At 40.3% G+C, this 24,989-nt stretch overlaps 1 protein-coding gene across 1 annotated transcript in view; it reads left to right on the forward strand.

Moving 5' to 3' along the window:
- Positions 1-24,989, forward strand: part of LOC141803906 (partitioning defective 3 homolog) — a 340,481-nt gene that overhangs the window by 161,985 nt on the left and 153,507 nt on the right. Inside the window, exons 6-11 of the mRNA XM_074687978.1 lie at positions 1,175-1,266; positions 4,164-4,247; positions 7,850-7,975; positions 11,530-11,945; positions 20,017-20,156; positions 22,518-22,646. Coding sequence (XP_074544079.1) covers positions 1,175-1,266; positions 4,164-4,247; positions 7,850-7,975; positions 11,530-11,945; positions 20,017-20,156; positions 22,518-22,646 — 987 coding nt within the window. The remainder of the gene's footprint in view (positions 1-1,174; positions 1,267-4,163; positions 4,248-7,849; positions 7,976-11,529; positions 11,946-20,016; positions 20,157-22,517; positions 22,647-24,989) is intronic.

Genomic DNA, 24,989 nt, shown 5'->3' on the forward strand with positions numbered 1-24,989 from the left:
AATTTTAGGGTGGCTAATCTCACCTTGCAAAGAAAAAAGGTGTCAAGTCAAAGAGGGGGTGTTGTGCTTTCTTGTATTTAAAACATGGAAGTAAAGTAAATACTGAATACATACTGATTGTGTAGATTTCCAAACTGGTACATATACATATGTCATAGAAATCCCTGAATCCAAAAATCCCAATTGTTCAAAATGCTCAATTCTAAACAAAAAAGTTTTTTTTTTAACAAGATTTTAACAAGACTTTGCTGAAACAAGAGATAAGAGATAGGCTTTCAAGCAAAAGCACTATTAGGAAATTATTTGAGGAGCCCCACCCCCACTCACCCACACACCCAGGGGGAAAGGGCTGTTTCTTTCTCTGCACTTGGATCATCAAACTTTCTTCTTTGTCTGATGAGGCCTGTCATGGACTGTTGATCTGTGGACAGCACGCCACTTTCTGCTACATGTCTCACTCTTACATGGCTGTGCTTCCCAATTCTTTATTGAGCCTCTCCTCCGTCTTGTTTGGGCTGTAAAGCCTCCAACCTGTTGACTCCTGGCCTGACTCAGCTTGTTATGTCCGTTTATTGTGCACAACTTCCTGTGCCCCTTGATCTGCTTTTTTTGTTAAATTGATGCATCACAGCTCTGTCAGTCTTAAAAAATAGGATTATTGCTATATGCTGCGACCTGCTGCAGACATGACAAAGCCATCGTCACATGAACTGTTTGATTTTTGAATGGTAATAACAATTCAGACATCTACTATTTGAAAATGATTGCCTATCCCTAGTTGACGTGGACCTCGAACACCATGCCTGCACATAGCTCTGCCCCTTACAGCTCTTCAGAGAGCTGGCCAATCAGAGGAAAAGGGGTTTGTGGAGTTTGGGAAGCCTTAAAGAGACAGCAACTTAAATGAAACTTTTTAGACAAAGACTGAAAAAAGTGTTTTCTGAAAGACTAGTGAGAGAAAAAATGATTGTTTTGTTTTTAGATCATGTAAAGCTACTATAGGGGTACCAGATGGACAATAAAAAAAGCACCGCACCCCCTCTTTAAACGTTTTAATGATAACATCTTACCATTTTTATGAGTGTTTCCTATGAACTTTAAGTTTTTGAACCTTCTTTTAGTGTTTCTGTGATGCTTTCTAACCGCTCTTCCCCCTTTTTGTGCTCTTCTCTAGGAGGAGGAAGCCAGAGAAGAAGAAAACGGCAGGATCGAGCCAGTCGGTCGAGCCGACTCCTGCATGGACCACACTCCTGTGAGGTCACTAGAGTAAGTCCTCCAGTCATGGATCAGCTTCCTATGTTTTTCCCCTCTCTGTACTGCATCCTAACACTCCGGCTGAAACTCAGTCACTGACACACAAGTTTCTGTTGACCTCTCTGGGAAAAGTTGTTGGGAAAGTGACTCTTACTTTAAGGTTTTTTGTGTCATCATCCTAACTAATCCTTTGAGCACTCTGGGTTCAAACTGTGTGTGTCAGCTGTCTTGTCTAACCATTAATGTCTCTGTGTTTCAGAGCTGGTTTGTGTCTTGTATAACTGATGTCCAAATCCATGAAAATAAGAACTGAGCTGCATAAAAGTAGATTTCCTTTCAAAGTTACCTTGTTTAAACCAGCTCTGTGCTCCCTTTCTCTGCATAATTACACAGATAAACACTTTAAAGGTAGACCAGCAGGTTCTTTATTGCAATCCAGGTTTGTTTGTCGAAAATCTCATTTCAGCCCTGCGTCCTGATTTACATAATTCTCTTTTGTGGTGGGAGCAAAATGATCCTCGTCTCGCCATCCGAGCTCTCCCACGCACTAACCCATTCAGCTCCTGTTATTAACCGCTGTGTTTTGTTTTGTTATTTTTGCTCTGTTGCATGCTTCCAGTTTAATATGCAGGTATGGTATTGTTATTATTTCTATGATTTCCCAGAGACTCAGGCTTCTGCCGCCTCTTAGTTGTCAACAAGGGGCCCATTTTCCCCGAGCTAATCATAGTCATTTTATCAAAGCTGTGTGTCGATTAGATATGGCATCTTGTACAATGTGTGTGATGTGAAAAATGCTGCCCCAGAAAAACAAATAGCTCTACCTGTGTTTTGAGCTTTAAAGGTTGGAGGTTGTCATCAGCGGCAGTGATCCATAGAAATGAGGAATAATGATAAACAGCCTTAATCGGAAAAAATACTCCATTATGTTGAAGATAAAGTCAGGTTTAACCTCCCCGCACACTGGACTGTCATTGGCTGATTATTAAAAGGCGAGCATTGACTCCACATGTAGATATTTACAACTGAAATCTATGAAAGTGAAAGTCATGGTGTCATGAGACTTTCTCTTTAGTTTGAAACATTTCGTTTATTCCTCATTTATGAAAGATCCTGGGTTGTTTTAAAGTTAACCCTCATTTAACCAGGGCCCGTATGCATCACAAGCCATTAGCGGGAAAAACAGACCGTTTGTGCTAATGGCAAAAAACAAAAAAGTTGATTAGTGGTATGCATGAGTCAGGTTAACGGCCCAGAAGAGTGGTAGATTTAATGGAGGTATACCCGACCATTACAGGTGCTAACAGCAGGATTACAGGGCCTGTTTGGCTGTTTAAAGGCAGACATTGCATGATGTGTTACAGTTTAAGTTATATATACAAAGACAGTGGACAACCCTTTGGAAAGGTTGCGATGTGTTGCCATACGGCAAATTTAACTTTTTTCTTCACTGTTTCAGTGAAAAGTTGAGATAAGGGAGACAATCAAAGTCTCAAACCGGCGAGGCTTTCTGCCGTTAGTTTTACAAGTTTGATTCGCTCTTTGCTTTTATACATCCAGGTCCTTCCAAGATGTGTGTGGTGAAATGTTGGCGTTCATAAACTACTTTAAGAGTTATTCATCGAGGCACCGGGGTATCGCTCCAGCGCTTTTTTTTCCACAAAGCAGCTTTCATATTACTGATTTTATTATTGAGGTTTTCTACTATGTGCTCGGAAACACCACACACATCTACTCTATTCAGGATTGCCAAACTTTCTCTTTCTGTTTGTTTAGTTGATTGATTCACTGATAACAGCTGTTAGTCCAAGAGTATTCTTGTAATAAAAATCCCAATTTCTCCGGCTATAAAATGTTTTTCTTGATCTTCTCTCAGTCACATTGTTACCGCTCGCCAGGTTTATTGCTGTCTATGAGCAGTAGGAATGTATTTGATGGGGTTTTCCAGGAAGTTCCCCTGAATAATGACGAGATCTGTATCTGCGTCGCAGTTAACTGGCCAGTTATTTGCAATCGTGCATACAGCTAACGCTGCAGCCAAACGGGCCATTCCATAGCAGTACATTAGGACTAATGGTCCTGTTTGTTTGATGACTGAACGTGCATTCAGGCCAGGTCGTCTTATTTTTAAAGAAGCAGCCCTACAGAATTACAAACTTAAAAATCACGCAAACAACAAAACACTGATACAAATTTATCTACAATCCAAAGCACTGTGGATTAAAAGATAACATGGGGCACAAACAGGAAGTGGGGAATCTGCCCTTTTGCCTTCTCCAGCCAATCAGCCAATGACAGTACAGTATGACTTAACAGACTCTCTTAACACTTAAACTCATGGTTTTATCAATCCTTTAAGTAAAAAGAAAGACTCTCCAAGTGATTAAACTATATTATTTATACATTGGAATTGCTACCCTTAAAAAATAAAAATCTAAGTCAGACATTTTTCCTTTCTAAAAGGTTTGGATGTACTAGAGTAGTTTATTGCAACGGAAGAAATCGAAACTTCAGTCAAATTTAGCTAAAGCCCTTAATCACCCAGTCCTCAGTCCCTTGTGTTCCCTGTTGAGATTATTTTAAGTCCAACATGTGTGTCTGAGTGATTTTTGCAAACCTTGGTATCCTGTTTTATTCCGTACTTGTGTTTAATTTATTTGGACTGCTCTGTTTTATTATCCTTCATGTCGGTTTCCTGCTTATTTTCTGTTTTTATTTACTTCTCCCACTCTGTTGTCATCATCTCATCCCTTTCATCATCCACTCATTCACTGTTTTGTTCTTTCCCCACATGGTGTCACCCCACTCCTCTCCTCTCCTCTCTCCTCTCTCCTCTTCTTCACACCCCCACCCCCCGACACCCATCCACCCCTCTTCTCCATCTTCCATCTGTCACCGTCACCCCCCAGAGACATAGTCAAACTGGTGGAGGTGTCAAACGACGGTGGGCCTCTGGGGATCCACGTGGTGCCTTTCAGTGGCAGGGACCGCAGGTAAAAATATCCAGAGTAAGCCGTTCTATCAGCTCAGGTTAGAGGAGGGGAGAATGAAACACTGGAGTATCCAAAGGTCGGGTTTTACTCCAAATGTACAGGCTTTGAGGTTTAAACACAACAGCTTTGTTGTGGTTGTACAAACATGATAACATAAAGAGGTTTTGGTTTCAAAGACATGATATAATCTTTGTTTTTATAATGTCTTCTTTATTTCCATGTCTGTACTTTTATTAAGCTGCTTTTAATGAAGGATAATTACATGTTTCTAATCAGATATCGCTTCTTTGCTGCTGTCTTTAATTTTATCATAAAGTGTTTCGCTCTGTTAACATTATTATAGACCTAATATAACAAACTCATTATTTAACACTTACTCTGATTGGACAAAAATGACTTGGTAAAGGTCGGGGCCTGCAAGCTAAACATCTCTGATTGGTGGAGCACCCACAGTGTTTTTAAGTCCCCCTACATCCACAATAAGGTGATACCCTGCTGTGATTGACTTGGTTTAATAACTCCTAAATAATCATCTTCTTCTTTGAGCCTGATAGTGTGAATGTGTCTCTGTCAGCTCCTGGTGTTACAGTTTAAAGAGTGACCCTGTAAACTGTCACCTTTAGCTGGATTTCGAGTTTAAAGCTGCTGTTAAAGCAGAGAAGACAATCCTGAAAATCAATCTTAGTTTTTTTTTTTCCAAGTATTTAGTGATTTTTCAGAGCTATTTGAGAAGGATGCATCTTCTGAAAGGTGTAAATAAACTGGGTCCATTTTAGGCCAAAACCCGGGTTGATATCTACCATCCTCATGCTTTAGCAGGTAGAATCTGTCGTGTTGCTAATGGGAGCCGTTTCAGGCTTTTTTAAATGGATTCAACCAGCAACAACCTTGTCACTAGTTGTTATCTCCGTTCAGATGTGAACAAATAAACAGTAATACAGTAAAGCACAATCAAAACCAGCACAGGCTGAATATCTTTCATGGTACCATGCTGGTTTGTACAGTAGAAAGTTTTCTTTGTGCCACTTTGGTTTTATAAATATTAAACACTTTATTTTCTGGAGATGACGTCACTGCCACAAATGCTCCAGTGCTGGTGTTCTTCATTGGTTTTGGCTACAGTCAAACAAATTTTGTCTTGTGCTACCACACTGAGTAAAAAACGCTACAACAGTGTAACATATTTACCTGAACTTTGTCCTGCAATGTTGGCATTCCAGGTGCTTGGAGTATAAAAAGTGCAGAAACATACAAAGGTACATTAAGTTTAAAACAAAAAGAGCGATTAACTCAGTGTTGTCGCGTGACACAAACTTTGTTTAGTGTGTAGTATCATATAATGATTTAAAAATCATAGCAGCACGAATAACAATTTTTATGGCACAAATGAAACAGGCTATTTTCCTGAAATTTTGCATGGGGTGGGGGGTCAGCATCACACAGGTGGCTAAAAGCAGAGCTAAACATAACGATGCTGACTTCCCTGACAACATAAGCGGGCAATTTTTACGCATTGGACTATGCAGTTGTTATACCGCCCACTACTGGTCTGGTGGTGTACTACAATTACTTTTTTTCCCTTTGCACCTCACTGGCTTGATTTACATAATATACCTGGATTTTTTTGGACATCTGGTCAAAAAAGTTAATTTTCTCTTTTTGATACCTCCAAACTGCAGAGAAAAAGTGTGTTGCATCACCACCACTCACTCATGCATACCGCACATACCTCCCCCACCTGTAATTACTTCATCACTCAAAACCAACACCATGCATATACAAACTCACACACACACGCTTACAGGTTTGCAAAGTCGGCATCGTGAAGCCATTTGCCCGTTTACGGCGATCAATCATGCTTGTTTAGGGTCTGCAGGTGACCATCATATTCCTCTGCAGCTGCTGTCGCTTCAGCTTTACATGATTCAAAGGAAATGTTGAGCAGTGCACACAGCACACACACACATACCTGTAACACACACACACACAGCTGGAACAAAGCTGTGAAAGAATTAGAAGAATTTCACATCTGGTTTAGATCAACTTAGGGATACTGTTTTTGGAGGTTGTGATAAAAATCATGCAGCCTTTTATAGGAACAAGAGTCCAGTAAAAACCAGAGTGTTTAACATGTTTGCAGTCTTGACATTTACATGAGGATCCCTCTCATTACTGTAAGATTGTTAAAGTTTATATGACCAGTGTAAACCACTTTCAGGTGGGTCAGATGCTTTGAATCATTTTATATTTCTGAGGCGTTTCCTGTCTGCAGGATGTGCCAGTTGCGGACCCACAAACGTCCAAACTTTCTTTTCCACAAGACTCAAAGTACAATCAAGACTTACAAAGTGGCTGTAGCGCTTTATTGAAAACCAAGAGCATACCTCTTTTCTTCGTCCCCGACCTAATCAACCTAAAAGCACATTTATAACGCACTTTTCTTTTATTGGTGAAATGTCAGAGCAGAACTAAGATTAAGATGCCCGGCTTTCATCAGAGAAGTAGCCCCTCCGCTGCAAATCGCATTGTGCTGTCACTCAAATCCAATCAGAGAGAATTGTCTCTGAACTTTTTCAACTCCTGAACTTTCCTGCCCTTGCTCTGTAATCACATTCTCATTCATATTGAATTATAAGCCTCAGGCGAGGGTGAGTGTTAAACCCTAAAATCCACCTGATTTACCCGGGCGCCGTTTGCTCACTCTACCTCAGAAAAAGCCTGGATGCTCACGGACACAGACTATACACCGAGGAAGACTCGATTAGGCTTGTGCCGTCTTTCCTACCAGTGGTTGATTTTCTTCCTCACGCTCAGATCTTTAATCCGCAAAGCGCCCTTTCAGGTGAAGTTAGCCCCTCGCTGTGGCTGTGCAGGAAAGGCATAAGCCAGTTTGCCACACTGGATTACAGGGCGACGACGGGTGCAGCTCAGTTCTACAGCCCCTCGCCGAGCCGCTGCTATCAGAGTTTAATGCAGCCACTTTCTGTGGGAGCACTCTGTTTATTTTAGTGACAGAGGAGTCTTAGAGGTTAGAAAATTAACACCGGCGAAGCATCGACCCTGACAGTCGAGTTTTTGAACGTGTTGATTGCCTTTGAATAGACGCCTCCTCCACACAGCCTCTAAAGCACCCTGATGCAATGTGACTGCCTCGTTGGAGCGCTGATGATGCAAATGACAGGACCGCACTCTCTTCAAGTACCACGGGATAAAGCAGAGGCCGCAATTAGGCATAGCTTTCTCTGCCTGTAAAAGCTTTCAATATCATTGCACTGAATGGATGTTTGACCGTGAAAACAGGGACGTTTGTATTCAGGAATGTATTTTTGAGAAAGCTGTAGAACAACAAGGCTATTGATGAAAAAAAACAACAAAGATGTTTTGATCTCAGAGATGACAAAGACACCTTGAGTGAACTACAAAATCCTTGACGGCTGAGACAAAAGGCAGAAAAGTGTAGAGGATGATATGTGTAGTCATACTTTTTACTCAAACTTTGTTCATGAATCTTAACTACAACTTTGATCAAAGATAGTCAGACTTTCAACCTTTAGTCAAAGCTTCTCCAGCAGGTTGTTAACATAAGCATTTGACATTTTCAGGACTCTTGGCTTGTTGGTCAAGCGTCTGGAGAGAGGAGGCAAAGCGGAGCAGCAGGGCCTCTTCCAGGAGAACGACTGTATCGTCCGTATCAATAATGGAGACCTGAGAAACATCCGCTTTGAACAGTAAGACAGCATCTCACAGAGCTTGCTGTTAGCTCTGTTAGCTAACCCCAGCTTCCTCTCTGATTGGCTTTTTCAACCTCGCCTTTTCCCTTTGCAGTCCTAAACCCTTCTTTCAGCTGTTAATTTCCCCTGCTTTGCCTTTTTTAATGCTCCTCTCTGCTCTCCTGCCAGTGCACAGGCTCCACCGCTGCCCGTCACTGTGCTAAGCTAACCTCTCCCTATTTAACTCCTGTAGGTCGCACCCTAACTCGCTGAAGCGGTCCCTGCAATCCTCTCAGCCTTTATTCCCCCTGTGTTTCAGTAACAGCTCTGCTGGACTCCCACTGTAACACCTTTATCCCTGTTTCCACTGAAAGGAATGTGAATAAGGCTTTTAACATTCAAGGCTCTGCTTTCCAGCTCTGCTCACATCTCCTGCTCTCATTACCATGCCTAACAGAACCCACCTGCTAACTCCTCTCCTCTTCTGGAGGCTGCGTGCATGCATTCATGCTGCATATACAATGTAACCTGCTGAATTCAATTTAAGAAACCCAGTGATGCATATGTGTTTGATATTATTTTCACCTGTCAGCTCTGAATACATGTATGTTTTCATCTACTGTGGACTTTTATTTGTGATTTTCACGAAGAGGCAGCCATGGGTGGGTTCATAGATGTGTTTTTATGAAGATGGATGTTAGCTGCGCTAGATCGTTTTGGTTTCATTTGTTGAGGCTTTAAAAATGAGATTTCAATCTTCACAGCAATACACTGAAGGTTAATGGAGTTCACTTCAGTCGCAATATGTTTTCATGAAGCGCTGTTCCTTTATTTTGGTTAACACAAAGAGCCTGTCAGCATCGGCACCAACGAAAGGACTGTGTCTGTGGAAGGGATAGTTTCACATTCATGTCTTGATGAAGGGAACGAAGGCAGAATTATGGTAAACCTTTACAGGTTTGAATGTAGGCTGTGTAGAGGAAGTGGCATAACATGGAAGGCATAGAGAGGGTTACAAGCCTTCATTGTCTTTAATGACCAGTAGGGGGAGTTTCCTACTGTGTTCAAGTCTTTTAATGGGTTTATTGCCTCAGGATTTTTTTCCCCTTTTTGTTTATTAAAAAAAGATAAGTTTATGGTTTTGACTGTTAATATTACATAAGTTAAGAAAAAAATAAAAAGATTAAAAAGTTTCAAATATGAAATTGCGTAACATCAATATTAAGAGTAACACAGAGGGAAACAAACAGATTTATAAAGATATAAAATCCTTTTCAAAAAAAGATTTTTCCAGAAAAGATTTCAAATTTGTAACAGAATTTACCACAAAAGACTTCATTAAGTTAGTTATCCCAGGGTTTAAGGTTCGGACAGCAAAGTCCCAATGGCCCATAGTCGTCAGTCAGGCTCTGGGAACTACCAGCAAACCCTAAGAGCTGATCGGGGGGTAAGAAAGTCAATAATTAGCTGTTCCTGATCATCTAGTGCTTTAGAAATTATTGATAAAGTTTTAAATCAATATTAAAGGGGACAGATGGTTAATTCAAAGAGGTCAGAACTGGATGTGTGATATGTTCATCTTGATTTAAACCAGTGATGAGCCTGGGAGCGGTTAAAAAAACACCTGAGACAAACCTGAGCACAGGCTTTTACAGAAATCCAAATGTGAGGGAACAAAGTGTCGACTGTATAAAACATGGAGGTAGTCTCCCTGACGTCATTCGTCTGATTCTGAAACAGAAAATGAAGCACATTGGCTTTAGCAGCCATATAGGAAGTGGCAAGGGCATTGTGTACAGCTATAGGGTGCCTGTTGGTCATGTGACCCTGAGCCGTGTCTCTGATTAGGCAAGCTTGTGATCTTAATATCCTCTGAACTGCCGTGTTAAGAAAAAAAATTACTCCATACAGTATGTGCTGATAGTGAAATTAGTGATTCAGACAGAAGACGTTTTTAACACCAGGCTGTGAATATGTTAATTTCCTCTGTGAAAACAGCTTTTTGTGACTTAGTGTGTATGTGACATCCAGTACTTCTAGAGCCAGCCTCAAGCGTACACTTGAAGAACAGCAGGTTTTAGCACTTCCACATTGTCTCATATTCTTAGACTGGATGTAAATCATATAAAATAATTCACTTTTTGAGATTACTTTAAGTTGAATTTATCAAAGTAATTGCAGAGGTTAAGGTTGAGCTCTAGGCTACCTCTCAATTAACAATTTTGATGACGTAACCAGCCAAGAGAAAATTATTTTAAGTAACCCTCTAATTCATTTATAGTTGCTTCCAGCTCCTCAAACAGTGTAGGACGACCAATATGTTCATAAAGATAATTGACAAACAAACTGGTGACATCATATTCACTTGAGGCTGGCCCAAAAAGCAGACTCCTTAAGAGTAGAAACACCAGTTTTAGAACAGAAAAATACATGATTACAGCTTATAAAAGGAGTTTTGGTCTCTATAACCCATTCCCATATCACTGATTTGTTTTTGGTTGATTTTCAGCTAAGACTTATGCATACACAACTGTAATAAGGAGACAATTTGTCTGACAAGTGAGTGTGTTATGGCTTTTTGCCAGGTAGCTGAGGCTCAACTCCACCTCCTCCTGGTTTCTATGTTGGCCAGTAAGTAGATAAAGTAACCGCCAACATGCTGCCTCTCTTAAGACTGATGTGGGACGTTACCAAGATGACATGCTCCATGTTTTATACAATCTATGGAATCATTACATACAGATGAGTAATAGCTACTTCCGTTCTCAACATGTGTCCCTGCCAACCTGCTGTTTAGCCATGAGTTGAGTATGCAATGGGGATAAAGCCTCCATACATGGTGTTTTTTATAAGGGCATCCACAGTTGCTCTTGTTATTTAACCGTATTTTTATGAGGAAGTAGATTAGAAGTTGAGCGCCACTCTATTCAGAAAGCAATCATAAAGATGCCGAGGCAAGCCCCCACTCCTCAGGGAAGCTTATTAGTGTCTGGGAAAAATGGGCCTGGAATTTCACAACGACTTTTTTTGGTTCCCGGCTAAGTTTTAGTCTTCATTTAAGAGGCGCAGGGGTAGCAAAAGCAATCCTGGGACCCCCTCAGCTGTCAGGGGGCGAGGGAAGAGCCAGTCCTAAGTCTGCTTTATTGAAACAGGTGGTGCTAACAAGGCTTGGGTGTTTCAGAGTGCTGACAGCCAACATAAGTTTCCATTCACACCTACTGTACATGAGCTCACAGTGAGAGGGGTTTTAAAGAGGATTTTCTGCAAGCTATCTGTCGGATAGAGGTCTCCTTCATCTGGAGCCAAATGAGGGGATTATGTGATGGAGCTGTCGGGGAGGATTCAGTCTCTTTTTAGAGCCGCTCACGCTGGCAATAAGTATTAATTAACATGTCAGAATGCTCAGGTGGATGAATTGGGTTTAGGGTGTAAAAGTATTGAGAGTATGTGTGAAAAAAATGGAAAAGGTGGAGTGTGAAAGCATTCAAGTTTAACAGAAGAAAAAATGGATGTGACGATATAAGTTTCTCTTCACTTAATACCTCAAACTTCCCCCCTGCTTTTTATCTCAGAGCTCAGAACATGTTCCGCCAAGCCATGCGCTCCCCTGTCATCATGTTCCACGTGGTGCCATCCTCCATGAAGACCCACTATGAGCAGCTCTCCCACACTGAGAGGAACCCTGCGTACTCGTCGGGACGTTTCAGCCCGGACTCCCTGACCGGCAGCATCGTCTCCGGCATCGACCACACACCACAGAGGATGTCTCGGCACGGTTCCCAAACGCACCCGGACCCCCACCAGCATCCTCACGCCCACACTCACCCTGAACAGACTGACGGTTACCCCCCTCTGACTCACCCGGCTGTATCTGCGGCCAAGCCTCCGATGGGACACACCCACTCACCTCAGAGGGCTGGGAACGCGACGCCAACTGCGGGATATACCAAAAAGGTCGGACGGAGACTCAACATACAGCTAAAAAAGGGTGAGTAAAGAAAATACACTTTACCTGATGGAAATGGGATGGACAACTACTATGGATCAGGGGTTCTAAAACTTTTTAGCCTGTGACCCTAATAATAGCTGTGCCAGAGGCTTGTGACCTCCCTGCTGTGCAAAAACAGACAAAAAAAAAAGAATAAAAAGTCATATACTTAATTAAGTTGATCGGTAGAAGTGTTTTGGGATTTAATCTTCTGACACCGATAATGTCATTATCCTGGTTCAGTCTCTTTGGGGGTCTTCAATGAAGATTTGTGGAAAACAGATCAAACTTTTTCTCTTTGTATGGTGTTATACAAAATTAAACCCTATTTTTTTTTTACTAGGGCTGTCACTTTAACTGGTTAATTAGATTAATTAATTACTCCGCAAATTAATGCATTTTAAAATTTAACACGATTAACTCATTGGCTGCCATACATTTTCAGAGCATCTTGGATGATCTTTCAAGACCCAAATAACATTGTTTTCTATGATTATGTATACACCAAAAGTACCTAAGAAGAGTGGACTCTCTTCTTTTATGTCTCTCTTCCTGATTTTGATCCAAAAAAACAGACAAAACATACTCGTTTTGATCGCGTTCATCTCAGGCGCTCCATCCTTTGATCCTCTCCATGATCTCAGTCATCTTTTCTAACGATGGCGCCGCTCTTTCTCTCTGAGCTACCGTAACACATCCTCAGTTGGAGCGTGAGCTGCCTGAACATTCCCGAATCGCAGTGTCTCGCTCTGTCTCTGTCATCTCACATCTTCTCCACATATCCAAGCTGAGCTCTCATCCAAAGAGTGCACCGCTCTCACCCACAGTAGTTTACAAGCATGATTTTGATTGACAAGACATTTTAATATTGGTCATTTAAAAACAAAGGGGATTTACAAATCTTCTCTTCTTCGTCAATTTATTTAAATTGGTCATGCACTACAATTTTGTTATGTCCTAGAATCCCGATTCTTTATTTAGGGACCTTAAGCGATTAATTTGATTAATTAATTACAAATCCTGTAATTAATTAGATAGTTTTTTTAAATTGCCTAACAGCACTAGTTTTTGCTTTTACATAAAGGATAAAATACGCAGTTGTATGGAGTTTTTGATTTTGGAAGGTGTATTGCAACCCCCACTTTGGGAACCACTGATCCTGACATGTAACAGAAGAAGTAGGTCTTGACAGCACTCTTTGCAGAGAGCCAACATGTGCACCCATAAACAAGCCTTTGGCAACAGCAGGAGAAGAAAAAAACTTCCTTTTATCAGTCGTAAACCTTGAGCAGAACCAGACATCGACCTTTCTTTGGATGTTGCGGTGCATTCGAGTGCATCATGGGTAGAAAACCCCGAAACTTATCTTCCATCATCTTCATTGTTACTGTGGGGGGAAAAAAATCCCATCTCCCTCTGTGAGTATTACATCATTTTGTTTTTGAAGTATCTTCTGATTCTTTCCAGAGTCTGTGAAATTCTCAGCTCATGTTTTGCATTCCTCAGGCTTCTCAAAAAGAGAGACATGCTTTGTACGTTCCCAGCGTTTCCATTCCAACTGAACAAACAAGTAATTTCCCCATTCCTGGCAGCTCAAAAACAAGTGTCTGAGAATTTTTTTAGGAAATAGCTCCAACAAAAAAGCATCCAGCAAGTGAACAATGATGTAACAGGCTTAAAAACATCACAAGTCTAACGTTCTGATGCAAGCAGCAAAGAGTGGGTAATGAGTCCAATAAGCTGAGCAGGATCTGAGAGGTGGGAATCCAGAATGAAAGGAGACGTTGAGGATGAAACTTTTGGGATATTTCTCTTGTAAAGGCTTTGAGTGACAGCTGGCACAGGTGGTGCAAACCTCCGCCAACAGGATACCAGGTTTCAGTGCCAGGTCTCAGGGCCAGAGAGCTTGTTGCTAAGCAGCCGCTGGTCCCTGTGTGCTGTCAAATGCCGCAGCAAAGCGTCTGACAGAGCTGCACCATATGCCCGTGGAAGTTTTTACCCAAATCTGTTCCTTCTCATGGGGCTGGAATGAAACTCGGACAAAACCCGTAAAAACCCTGCTGATAGCTTCCTCCAGTTCTTTCCCCCACTCAGCCACTACACCACGGACACACTGATTCTGCTCACATCATGCCATGAGACCTGTTACGTTCCCCCTCAAAGATGTTATCTCCTCTCATTCCACCTTTTTGTCTGCTACCGTCTGAGCAGACATTTGTGGGGATTATCTACAATTCCCAAGAGGCCGTTTGGCTCATCTGTTTTGTTTGGAGTACCGACTTTAGCCCACAGCTTTGAGAGCAGATTAAACTCCTGTATTGTTTATGTGCTTGAATCAGACACCGGCCTCCTCACAAATCCCGGGGACTATCAGAATCAATCAAAGAATCCCCGTTCTGCACAGGAAATTGCTGAGGTTTGTCTTAATCAAGCTAATGAGAGTTTAGAGATCCTCCTCCCTGTTTAAAGCCGGGAACACTACGAGCGTTTACCGGTGAGTATAATGCTGCTCCTCGGCTGCCTGTGGGAAGTTGATTGGCTCATCAATGAAGGGGATTAGGTAGAGGATGTGAAACAGAATAGCTAAGTGTTCTGTTTTTCTTTGTATCAGCTTAGACAGACAGGCGGTGAGGATTAGGGACAGTATTCTGATACAGAGAGGATGCTCGTTATTGTTCTTTTAATTAATTTTGTTTAACAATCTCAAAGACAATGTGATTTGGAAAGGTTTCTTTGCAGAGCAGTACAAACATGTGCATGCAGCAACACCTTGATCTGTCATGGAGGAGAAAAGAACGGTTTAAAGGGCGATAACCAAAGATTTAAAAGTGCAGCCTGTTTTATTTTATTTTTTTACTTTTTTAATACACTAAAGCGGTTCTTGGGGCTTAAAAGTAAAATAATTTATGACTTCTCCAGTGGATTGTTTTATCTTGTAGCTGGGGGAATGGATTTGACCAAATTTGCGTGTCGAAATTACCCACTTAAATGACCTTTGACAAAGTAAGAGTAGATGCTAACGCGTCAGGTAACAATGTAATTAGGATCCCAAAGTGGCTCGTTATTTTGCTGCATTTTTTACCTGCAACCTCCAGTGTCAAAACTATAGTTTGCTTCACAACTAAGGCGATTCAGGCAGCAGCAGATTCATTATACGATAAGGCAAATTATAATAAGATAATCCTGTATTAGTCCAACAGTGGGGAAATATACAGAATTACAGTAGGAAACACCTAGTGCAATCTAAATTATAATAAAATAAATAATAAAAAATAGAATAAAATACAATACAAAAAATACAGTTGAAACCAGAGGTTTACGCACACTATATAAAAAGGCACATAACCTTTTTTTTCCTCACTGTCTAACATTAAATCAGATTAAATCTTCTCTGATTTTGGGTCAATTTGGATATCCCAAATTATTTCTATTTGCTAAATGCCAGAATAATTAGGGAAATAATATTTTATACATTTTACATTTTATACACTTTCTTGAGAGACAGAAGTTTGTCTCTGCTGAACTTGGCTCAGTTACACCAGTTCTGTCAGGAGGAATAGACCAAAATTCCTGCATACTACTGTGAGAAAGTCATGCAGTTTAAAAGCAATACTACCAAATACTAATGAAATGTGAGTAAACGTCTGACTCTTAAGGAAAAAACAATTGCCTAAAAACTTTCTCCCTCATTATTCTGGCATTTAGCACTTATAAATTATTTTAGTAATCCTAATTGACCAAAAACAGGAAAAATTAAATTTTATGTTAGAAGGTGAGAAAAAAAGTTTATGTGTCGTTTCGTATGGTGTATGCAAACTTCTGGTTTCAACTGTTTATGTGGAGAACTGCTTAATTAGAATAAATATGTAAAGAACTGATATAGAATTATGAAATAAAATAAACACTGACTGATAACATAAGGTAACACATATACACAGAATAATAACGCAGTGGCAAAGTGTTTAACATGTTAAGATAAAAACAAAAAACTCTAAGATCTTCTCAGTGGAGTCCAGTACACTTTAACCAAGCTATATAATGCTTTGTAATGCTCAGTGGCAGAAACAGAGACCTTGTTGGTGGACATAGTTTTATCAAGTGAATTTGGTTTAAAGACCAAGTTGTACCAACCAATAACAATTTCCCATTTGAAAACTAAAACCATTGACTGAAGCAATTGCAAAAGTAAAGACTCTAGCTGTAAAACAGTAGAAGTAGTTTTTTTTTCTTCAAGATGTTGACCAGAATGTGTGCATTAAGTTGAAATGACACCTTAATGCTGTCACCTTCCCTAGTCAGCCAAGGCAGATGTCTGTCTAACATGAGTCTGGTTCTGCTCAAGGATTCTGCCTGACATTAGATAACCTTTGTTGTGATTTAGTGCTATATATGAGTGTGGAGCAAAAAGTTTATAGCCTGACTCAAAAGGAGTTATCTCATAGTGATGAAATTTGGCAAGCATTTTCTGACACTTGTGGCTTGGTTTATTTTTCAACACGGTCAGTGTTTTCTTGGGTTGTTGCTGTGGCAGGACAGCCAGACCTTGGGTAATCTTCAAGGCTCTTCCTACCCCTCTTCAATGCAGCTGCCCACTTTTTCACAGTTGATGAAGCCGGAGCATCATCCCCTAATGTAGCAACCATGTCCGCCTGTGTGTCCTTAGAGGATCATCCCCTTTTTCTGCAGATGTTTGATAACACCATGGTGCCAAATTTTATCCATATTCACAAAATGTCTCTGGTCCTACTTTTCAAAGTTCTCAAACACTACATCATTGTCTGTTAATCTGAAAATAAACCATGTTGCAAGTGTCAGAAAATGTTGAATTTAATGCATGCCAAGTTTCATCACCACAGCATAACTCTTTCCTAGTCTGGCTATGAACTTTTCAGCCATCCCTCGAAAAATTAAGATTGATTTATTGACTGCTGGTTAGTGAAACAAATAATTCTTGATGTTAAGGGCCTGAACTGTCGATCGCATGTTGTTTCCGAGCTGTAGCACAGCCAACCACCACTAGTGAGAGCTAGAGCTGTGGTTACTTGGTCATAATGGTTATTGCCAAAACGTGGTGATGCTTTACTACCTGGATGCAAAGAAGCAGAGAAGACGGATGACATCTTTGTGCATGTTATAGTTCTGCAGTATATGAGACAGAGTTTTATTGTTTTTGTATCAGGAAGGCTGATGGTGCTAGCTCTGCTAACTTTGGCAGACTCCGATGGGTTACTCTTACCTTAGACTCAACCTTTAGTTGTAATTTAAATTTCCAAACACAGAAAGTAGTTGCTCTGTAACTTCCCCAGTGTTAACTAACGTACATACTGAGGGAGGTTTGAATACTGAATTAAAACTGGGAGGCCTTAGTTACCCCCCTACAACCCTAGACAGAATAATAAATTCCTACCAAAGGCTGCTTTTCAGTTTCTGGTTTTAATTAAATATCAAGCTAAAGTATTAAAAGTCTTCAGGCTGAAGTGAACTTTGTGGCACTGTGTAATTACACGGACTTATTACGAAGTCTAACTTCTCTCCAGAAGAACTAAGTTGCCTTGTCTAACAGTATCCTCCTTTTAATAATTCACTGTAAACCTGCTGGAGATTTCTGCTGACAGGATGCAGGATTTCTCCTCATTTCCTGCATTTAACTTGCTTAATAGTAGGAAATGATTTGTTTGTCTGTTTGGATTACTGATATGAGATACAGGTTTGTGTTAATAACGCTTCATAATGATGCGCTCTAAAGGGGTTGGAGGCAAATCTTGCAAAAGTACACAAACGGAAACACATCCGCCCACATGAGCAGAGATTAATAAACAGATCAGCAGAATCAGGTCACACCAAGAACAAGGAGGAGATTCAGTTGAATTTCTTTTACAGCAGTCATAGGCTGGAACTTCTTTAATTATGATCTATAAGAATCATAGAAGCCACTGTTTTTTGTGCACAAGCTGGTTTTGTTTGTTGCACATTAGATGCAGAAAAGAAACCTTTAATAGAGTCACATCCCACCTCAAGAGTGGAGGCTAGAGGTGCCGGAGGGGTTTGCAGCCTCGCTTTCTGGATTCTGTGTTCTCTGTAAGGTTAGCAGCGTCCAGACAGAGCAATTTGTGAGCGCTGCAAATTTTGCATGGTTGAACTTAGCTGAACTCTGTAAAGGCCAGACCTGACTTTATCTGTTGGTAAGTGCTCAGGCCAAAAGTCCATGAAAAGACAAAAAAAAAATATTGAGGTTGTTGTTCCTGTTAAACAGACCATCTGTCTCCACTTCATCTGGCCTTAAAAAACCTCAGATTTTATCACATTCAAATACAGTATCCCAGCATTGCAGATAATTAAGTATTGCAAAGTGAACTTCCAGTCCTTCAAGTTGTATTATCATAGTTGCACTTCAGACTTTGGAGCAGGGGAAACATTCATGGCAGCATAACCTTACATTATTTTCACTTGTAAAAATATGGACTAAATAGAGGTAAAAAGGAAGTTCTAAAATACATTTTTTCCCTTTCTGTATCTGTAGACGTCAACAACTGTTGGCTAGTCGTAGTATACACGTGTTTTCTTGTGTCTCGCAGCATTGATTCCACTTTACGTCACTTTAGGTCTAAACATAAAAACATTTATTTTCAGAAGTGCCACAAAATTCACCAGCTTCAGCATAATCAAAAATTATACGTAAGCTACAAGGTATAAAAACCATGTGACTCCACAGCTGGCTATTGTTTAAGTGAACTGTGCAATGGTGCACAAGTCACACCCCCCAAAGCAGTTCCCTCCAAACACCACACCAAAATAAAGTTTTAGCTGTAGCAACTAGGGCTGAATAATTTATAGAATTGCAATGTATCAAGAAAATGTGCAGCTTACTCTCTGGCATTGCAATGTAATAGAGTACAATTTTGAAATCGCAAAGGCTGCAAATCAAAAAAAAAAAAAAAAAAAAAAATAGAATAAAGTTACATGTACACTGACCTGGAGGGAATACAGTGACTTGTACTAGTTCTCCCTTAAACCCACCAAAAATCAATATGCTGTTTTTTCTAGCAAAAATATGACATTTCTACAAGGGTTGAAGTAAAGTCAACCAGTAAATTTTCTACTGTGATTGTAATAGTTAAATAAAAGTACGTTATTCGTATCAATTCATTCACCAATTCATCTCATTTCATCATAACATGTAGGAAAGAGTTGTTTATATGTTGACAGTACCCTTTGTTGTGTTGGTCATACTGTAGAATGATTTCTTGCTTGTGTTTAAGGAATAATGCTGAAGATAAACGTCGCCCCACCAAAAATCACATGCTAAATTGCGACTGCAATACTGGTCCAAAAAAATCGCAATTAGATTATTTTCCAAAATCGTTCAGCCCTAGTGGCAACAAAAATACATTCCCCTGGAAGAAAAACAACAATTCCAAATTTATGCAGAGCACAGTATCAACATATTCATTATTTAACCACACCAAAACATTTAGAACTTGTCTCGTACAATATGTGATGGCTTGTTAAATGCTCCAGCTTCCGTGCTTTTACATCTCTGAATTTTGATGTAAAATGATGCACTAGGACACCAAGATTACACCTTTAAAGAATCAGTGTAAAAGTTCAAAGACATTATGTAAGAAGACCTGAGTATCTGTGCTGTTTCAGGACTCCAGAAAACTTGCACACAACCCAGTTTGAATTTACCTTTTGGCTAAAGGATTAACTTAAATTTTTGCTTAAACTATTTTTTACTTAGTTTACAAAGGAATAATAATTGATTTCCAAAATAATGTAGAAAACTTTATTCGATCTGATCTATTTTTTTACTTTCACATGACAATGCCCCATAAAACTGGGGAATTCTCTCCTCCTCTCTTCATCAAACAACCAACTCTGACTCAACACCTTTCCATCTGTTATTGCCTGAACTTACATCACATCCAGGAGAACAATGACAGCTGAAAATATACTTATTCACAGTTTCTTAAGCTGCAGGAGTGTACAGAGTAAGAGGAGCTTCACATTGTGCCTCGAGATAAAACCAGATTCCATCATGAAACCTTTCTCCTCCCTGCTCATCCCACAGGCCCTGAGGGACTTGGTTTCAGCATAACTTCCCGGGACGTTCCAATCGGCGGCTCGGCACCCATCTATGTGAAGAACATTCTGCCTCGAGGTGCTGCCATCCAAGATGGCCGTCTAAAGGCAGGGGACAGGTTGCTTGAGGTGAGAAAGTGAAAAAGACAGCAGTTCATATGAGTTGAAGTGCTTATACAACGTCTGTCACTGGATTTTGTTGTCAACAAAGTGGTTGGCGCTGAAATTGGACAGACTCCAGTGTGAAATGTGTCACAGCATGACGCACTAATATGTTTAATCCATGAGAAATACCTGTCATCTGTTCAATGTGGTGTGTAACAGATTCATTTCAGAGTCAAATCAAAAGAGTCTAGCATCAAACCAAAACACATTTTTACAGTCTTATCTCATGCAGAGAGATGGTGAAGCTTTTGAAGTTGCTTTATCTCCTTTTGGAAACCATCTGCATAAAGGATTACACTCTGAAATGATACATCTACACGTAAAACTGACTAACATTTGATCTTCAGGTTTCTTTTATTTGAACTAGTGATGAAATAACTGTTTGGAGTTACGATTCAGTTATTACGAAAGAGTTTTAAAGATTTGCTGTTTTTTAAGCTTCTGTGACATTGGAAAAAAAGAAAACCAGCAGAGATCACCCATGTGGTCTGTTCAGAAATTGGTCTTTCATCATTGCAATAACAGAAGCCTCATTCAAAGCAAAGAAAGGCAAAAGACTGGTTGGTTAGACTTTGAATTTGTATTTCAAACTTTTTTCTGAGGTTGAAAGTGCTGAAAAAATCAGGTATTATGAAGTTTAACACATTTGAATCTTGGTATTTGTATTTCAATAGAAAAAACAAGTGTCATGGGTGTTTCTTTAAGTTTGGCCCATGACACCTCATAGAGGGTTTACAGTCAGCCCAGATAACCCTACATGATTACTCTCACCCACATTCAGACCATAGACTGGATAAAATATGAACATTGTCTCTGTGACATCACCCATCTGTTCCCGATACAGTGAAATTAAGGCAGTGGTCAGTTGTAGCCATATTGGAATTGATGCAAGCTTTGAGCTTCCTTTTTAACAGCTATAGGACGCCCATCGGTCATGTGAGCTGTGCTGTGTCTCTGATTGGACAATAAGACAATCCTAATATCTTATAAACTGCAGAGTCAAAATAAATTCACCCCCTGCACAGTGTGTGCCAATAACAAAATTATTTTTGAACAAGGCTGTAAACAGCCTTTTTGATGCTGTTAAAATACATTTTTTTTGGCTTAGTGTGTAAGTTGTTTCTGGTCTTTCTGCAGCCAGCCTCATGTGGATTCTTCATGAACAGCAGCTTATAGCACTGTTATTTCTAAACCGGATGTTGTCCCTTGGTTCAAAGCTTGAGCTTAAATTCTGCTAGCATTGTTAGCTTTGTTTCTAACTTTGATTCGTTGGCTTTTGTAAGATTTCTACTTAGAGCAAAACCTACGTTCTTTCTAAAACTAACAATGCAAAATTTCAAATAAAAAAGCAGCTCCATGAGGAAATCAAGAGCTTCAAAGACTGTGAGCTAAGCTACCCCTACCTTAAACTTAGCGTCTTTCTCTTGTAACTTGCAGACGATTGTAAGCTAAAATCTGGTTTTAGTGTTTATCCAAAGAAAAACACTAGATCTCTACAAAGCTTCCAGACATTTATAACAACAGTTGTTTCCAAAGGCCTACAATATTAAAGGAGTCAGATAGCTTTCTTTTGTCGTTAGGCAAGATTGTCTTGAATAGACTACAGGTTACTAGTTAAACTAAACAAAAACAAAACCCACCCCCTTCTAAGACCTCTAGGAGGTGCTACCTAACATAACATAACTTAAGTTTGATTGTTTTGGGCAAAAGGAGCTCAAAGGATGCCACACTTTTTCAAATTTGTGAAGTTTATTTTTAAGCGTAAGTCTAATTCTCTCTAAGTGAAGTGTTTTCATCATCTCTGTTAACCACAGTTCAATAGTAGGTGCTTTTTTCTAAGAAATGAGAAGCCAATAAGATAGAAAACATTGGAACTTGCCAGCTAAAACCCATCCAGTGACTAAAAAAATCAGGACACAAAAATTTCCTTTTTTAATTTGTAATTTGGGTAGTGCACAGCCTAGGAAGACTGAGATAGGACGTTTTTGAGATCTAAATTTTTTAACCTTTGTATAGACTTGTTAAGTTGCCCCCTTTTTGCCTTTAAAAAAAAATCCATCTAGTTAAATTCTATGAGTTGAGTCCGCTGAGATTTTTCAGATCAGATTTGATCTGTCCTGCAAAGTCAGACTGGTCCTGACATTAAATATTTAGATGTCTTTATGCACAAGTTGAAAAATGTATGGTTGCTTTTGTTGCATTTGATTCTTGTCTGTGTTAGGATGTTTTATCTCATCATATCCCAAAAAAATGGACTTTATTTTTCTACTGTTTCAGACACAAGTCTAACTTTTCTTCCAACTGACTCACTCTTTCTCTGTCCAGGTAAACGGTGTAGACCTTAATGGACGGACACAGGAGGAGGTGGTGGCTCTGCTCAGGGCCACACCCATGGGTGGGGCTGTGGGGCTGCTGGTTCTACGCCAGGAGGATGCTTTTCTCCCCCGAGAAGTGGTACGTCCCTCTTCACCTCCCTTCTTTTACTCCTCATCCTGTCAGCATACTTCATCTCACATGATGACATAAACAGTCCCTGTGCACATACAGGTACAGGTTATGTGCATCTGTATGTGCCCCAGTGCGCCCACATGTGCTGTTAATCTCTTCATTTCCCAGCTAACACAACACGTTAGCCATGCATGCAGACTGATTGCCCCTGCTCTGCTGCTTTTCTCCTCTCTATTATCAAACTACAGCTCGCCTCAGAGGAAACCTGTGGAGCTCAGTCTCTTCTCTTTATCTCCTTTCCCTCACGCCTTCAGTCTGTCTCTGCCTTCCCTCATGCTCCTTCCATTCTTATTCACTGCTTCCTTTTCCTCCTCTCACTTTGTAAGGTTACCTTCCATCCCTGCATTTCTGTCTCCCTCACTGTGTTCTGCCTCCAAGCTGACTAACCAGATTGATGGATGTGGGGATGAACAGACAGACGCAGGGCAGGTAGCAGGCAGGGAGTGAGAAACACACTTGGCTGGAATATCAATCAGGCAACATCCTTGCACATTACGATGTACAAACAGCTGCAGATCTGTGTGTGAGCTGTTTCTTGGATGTTACAGCTGTCACTCAGTCTGGTCAGATGCCACTCACAGCCAGAAACTCTTGCGATTCATGCAATCTGTTGCAAATTGATCCTGTCCTTTAGTCGCAGCTTTTTTCTGGCTTTACATGAGGCTGGATGTTAATTACCTGAGCAGGAAAAATCAAGTTTGATTTGCTGCACATCTGGCGGCCCTTCAAACTTGTTTGTTGCAAAAATGAGCTCATAATGGAGGAAAAAGACAAAAGGAGTGAGAAGTCTTTTTATGTTGGAAGATTTAGCAGTTGAAGCCTGCTTTAAATCACGCTAGTGTTTACTCCACAGTGGCGGTCAATGATTCTCTGCTATCCTTCTATCTACGCTAGCCGCTTTTAAAACACTCTTTATCGAGTAGTAGCATGAGTTATAGCCCCATGCAGCACTAAATCCCCCCCTGTGTTGTCATAAAAATGGTCTCTTCCAGCACCATCAGCAGCCACCAGAGCCATTACAGGCACATGTTGCCTTCCCCCAGCAGAAAGTGTCAGTCAAAATGCCTGATTGGTGACAATTATCACAGCCAGGGATGCAGAGGAGGCGATTGGCTGATGGCGAGATGAGTGGAACAGCCTCCCTGGTCGATACTCATCTTTTAGATAGGAGTGAGCCTTTGAGTCTGGCTGACTCTGCTTAGCTGGTAGTTAGACGGCAGGATTTATTTGAACTGTGGTTATCAGCTGCGGGGTGGAGAGGGTGATGTGAAAGGGTTGAGATGGGACTCGAGGGAGAGGAGGGAGGCCCAGTGCGGAAAATGAGCAGCTTCAGCCTTATCTCAAGTTGCGAGCTAAGCTAAGCACTTTCTCTCTGCTTGTGTAGATAGAGGCGAGACTTAACAGCATATTTTTGTCAGCGCACACACAAATATATAGCCCATTACATACATCAGTGTAAACACAAACTGGGGTGACTCAATTGAGCTGAAGCAAACAGCAGGTTTAAGAGTAAGCTGCACATTTTCTTGATACAGAAGCATGAATTTAAGACGTCAGGTACTAAGCTGTATTTATTAGACCTAATGTTGTGCAGTGAAAAAACAGAGCCAGCAGCTGTTGGAACATTTGAGCAGCTGCCACATGCAGCAGGTAAAAAATGTACTGTATAATTTGGACCGTCAGTTTTATAGCTCTTGTGAAACTTTGTCACTCTTTTAAGTAACTTATTCTTGTGAAATATTTAACAGAGATTTCTAAAAGAAGAACGAGACAATGTACTAAAACTATAACTAGTGTTCAGAATATTGATATGTGAAACTAAAACTCACAATCATTGCAGTTATGGAGGTATCAGAAAAATGCTAAGGTCATCAGGCCATCAGGCTAACAAGACTGTAACCAAACATCGTCATCACATAATGAATGATAAGCTAGCTTTGTGCTAATGTTAGCTGTTAGCAGTTACTCCCCTCAACGTTTTCCCATCTGTCACATTAATCCCTCATAGAGGAAGGGTGTTGCTACCCAAGCTCAGAAAACTTGTCCTCTGTCTTAAAGCTCCATCTCCCATCATCAACTTAAGTATTCCTTGTTTGTTTTGCCATTTGCAGCAACAATACAGGAGCTGAATTTGATTTTCAAAATGTCACCAACCACTGGTGCAAAAGCCAATGACTCTCTGTTTTAAATTCAATGGTTAGGAAATACTTCCCTCAGTTGTTTTCAGTCATTTCATTCTAATATGATAAAATTTGTTCTGATTCTGATTTTGGTTTTGTTGTTTCACAC

This window comes from Halichoeres trimaculatus, unplaced genomic scaffold, assembly GCF_033239565.1.
Source record: "Halichoeres trimaculatus isolate MK-OKI-2021-1 unplaced genomic scaffold, fHalTri1.1 fHalTri1_scaffold_15, whole genome shotgun sequence".
Lineage (NCBI taxonomy): Eukaryota > Metazoa > Chordata > Actinopteri > Labriformes > Labridae > Halichoeres > Halichoeres trimaculatus.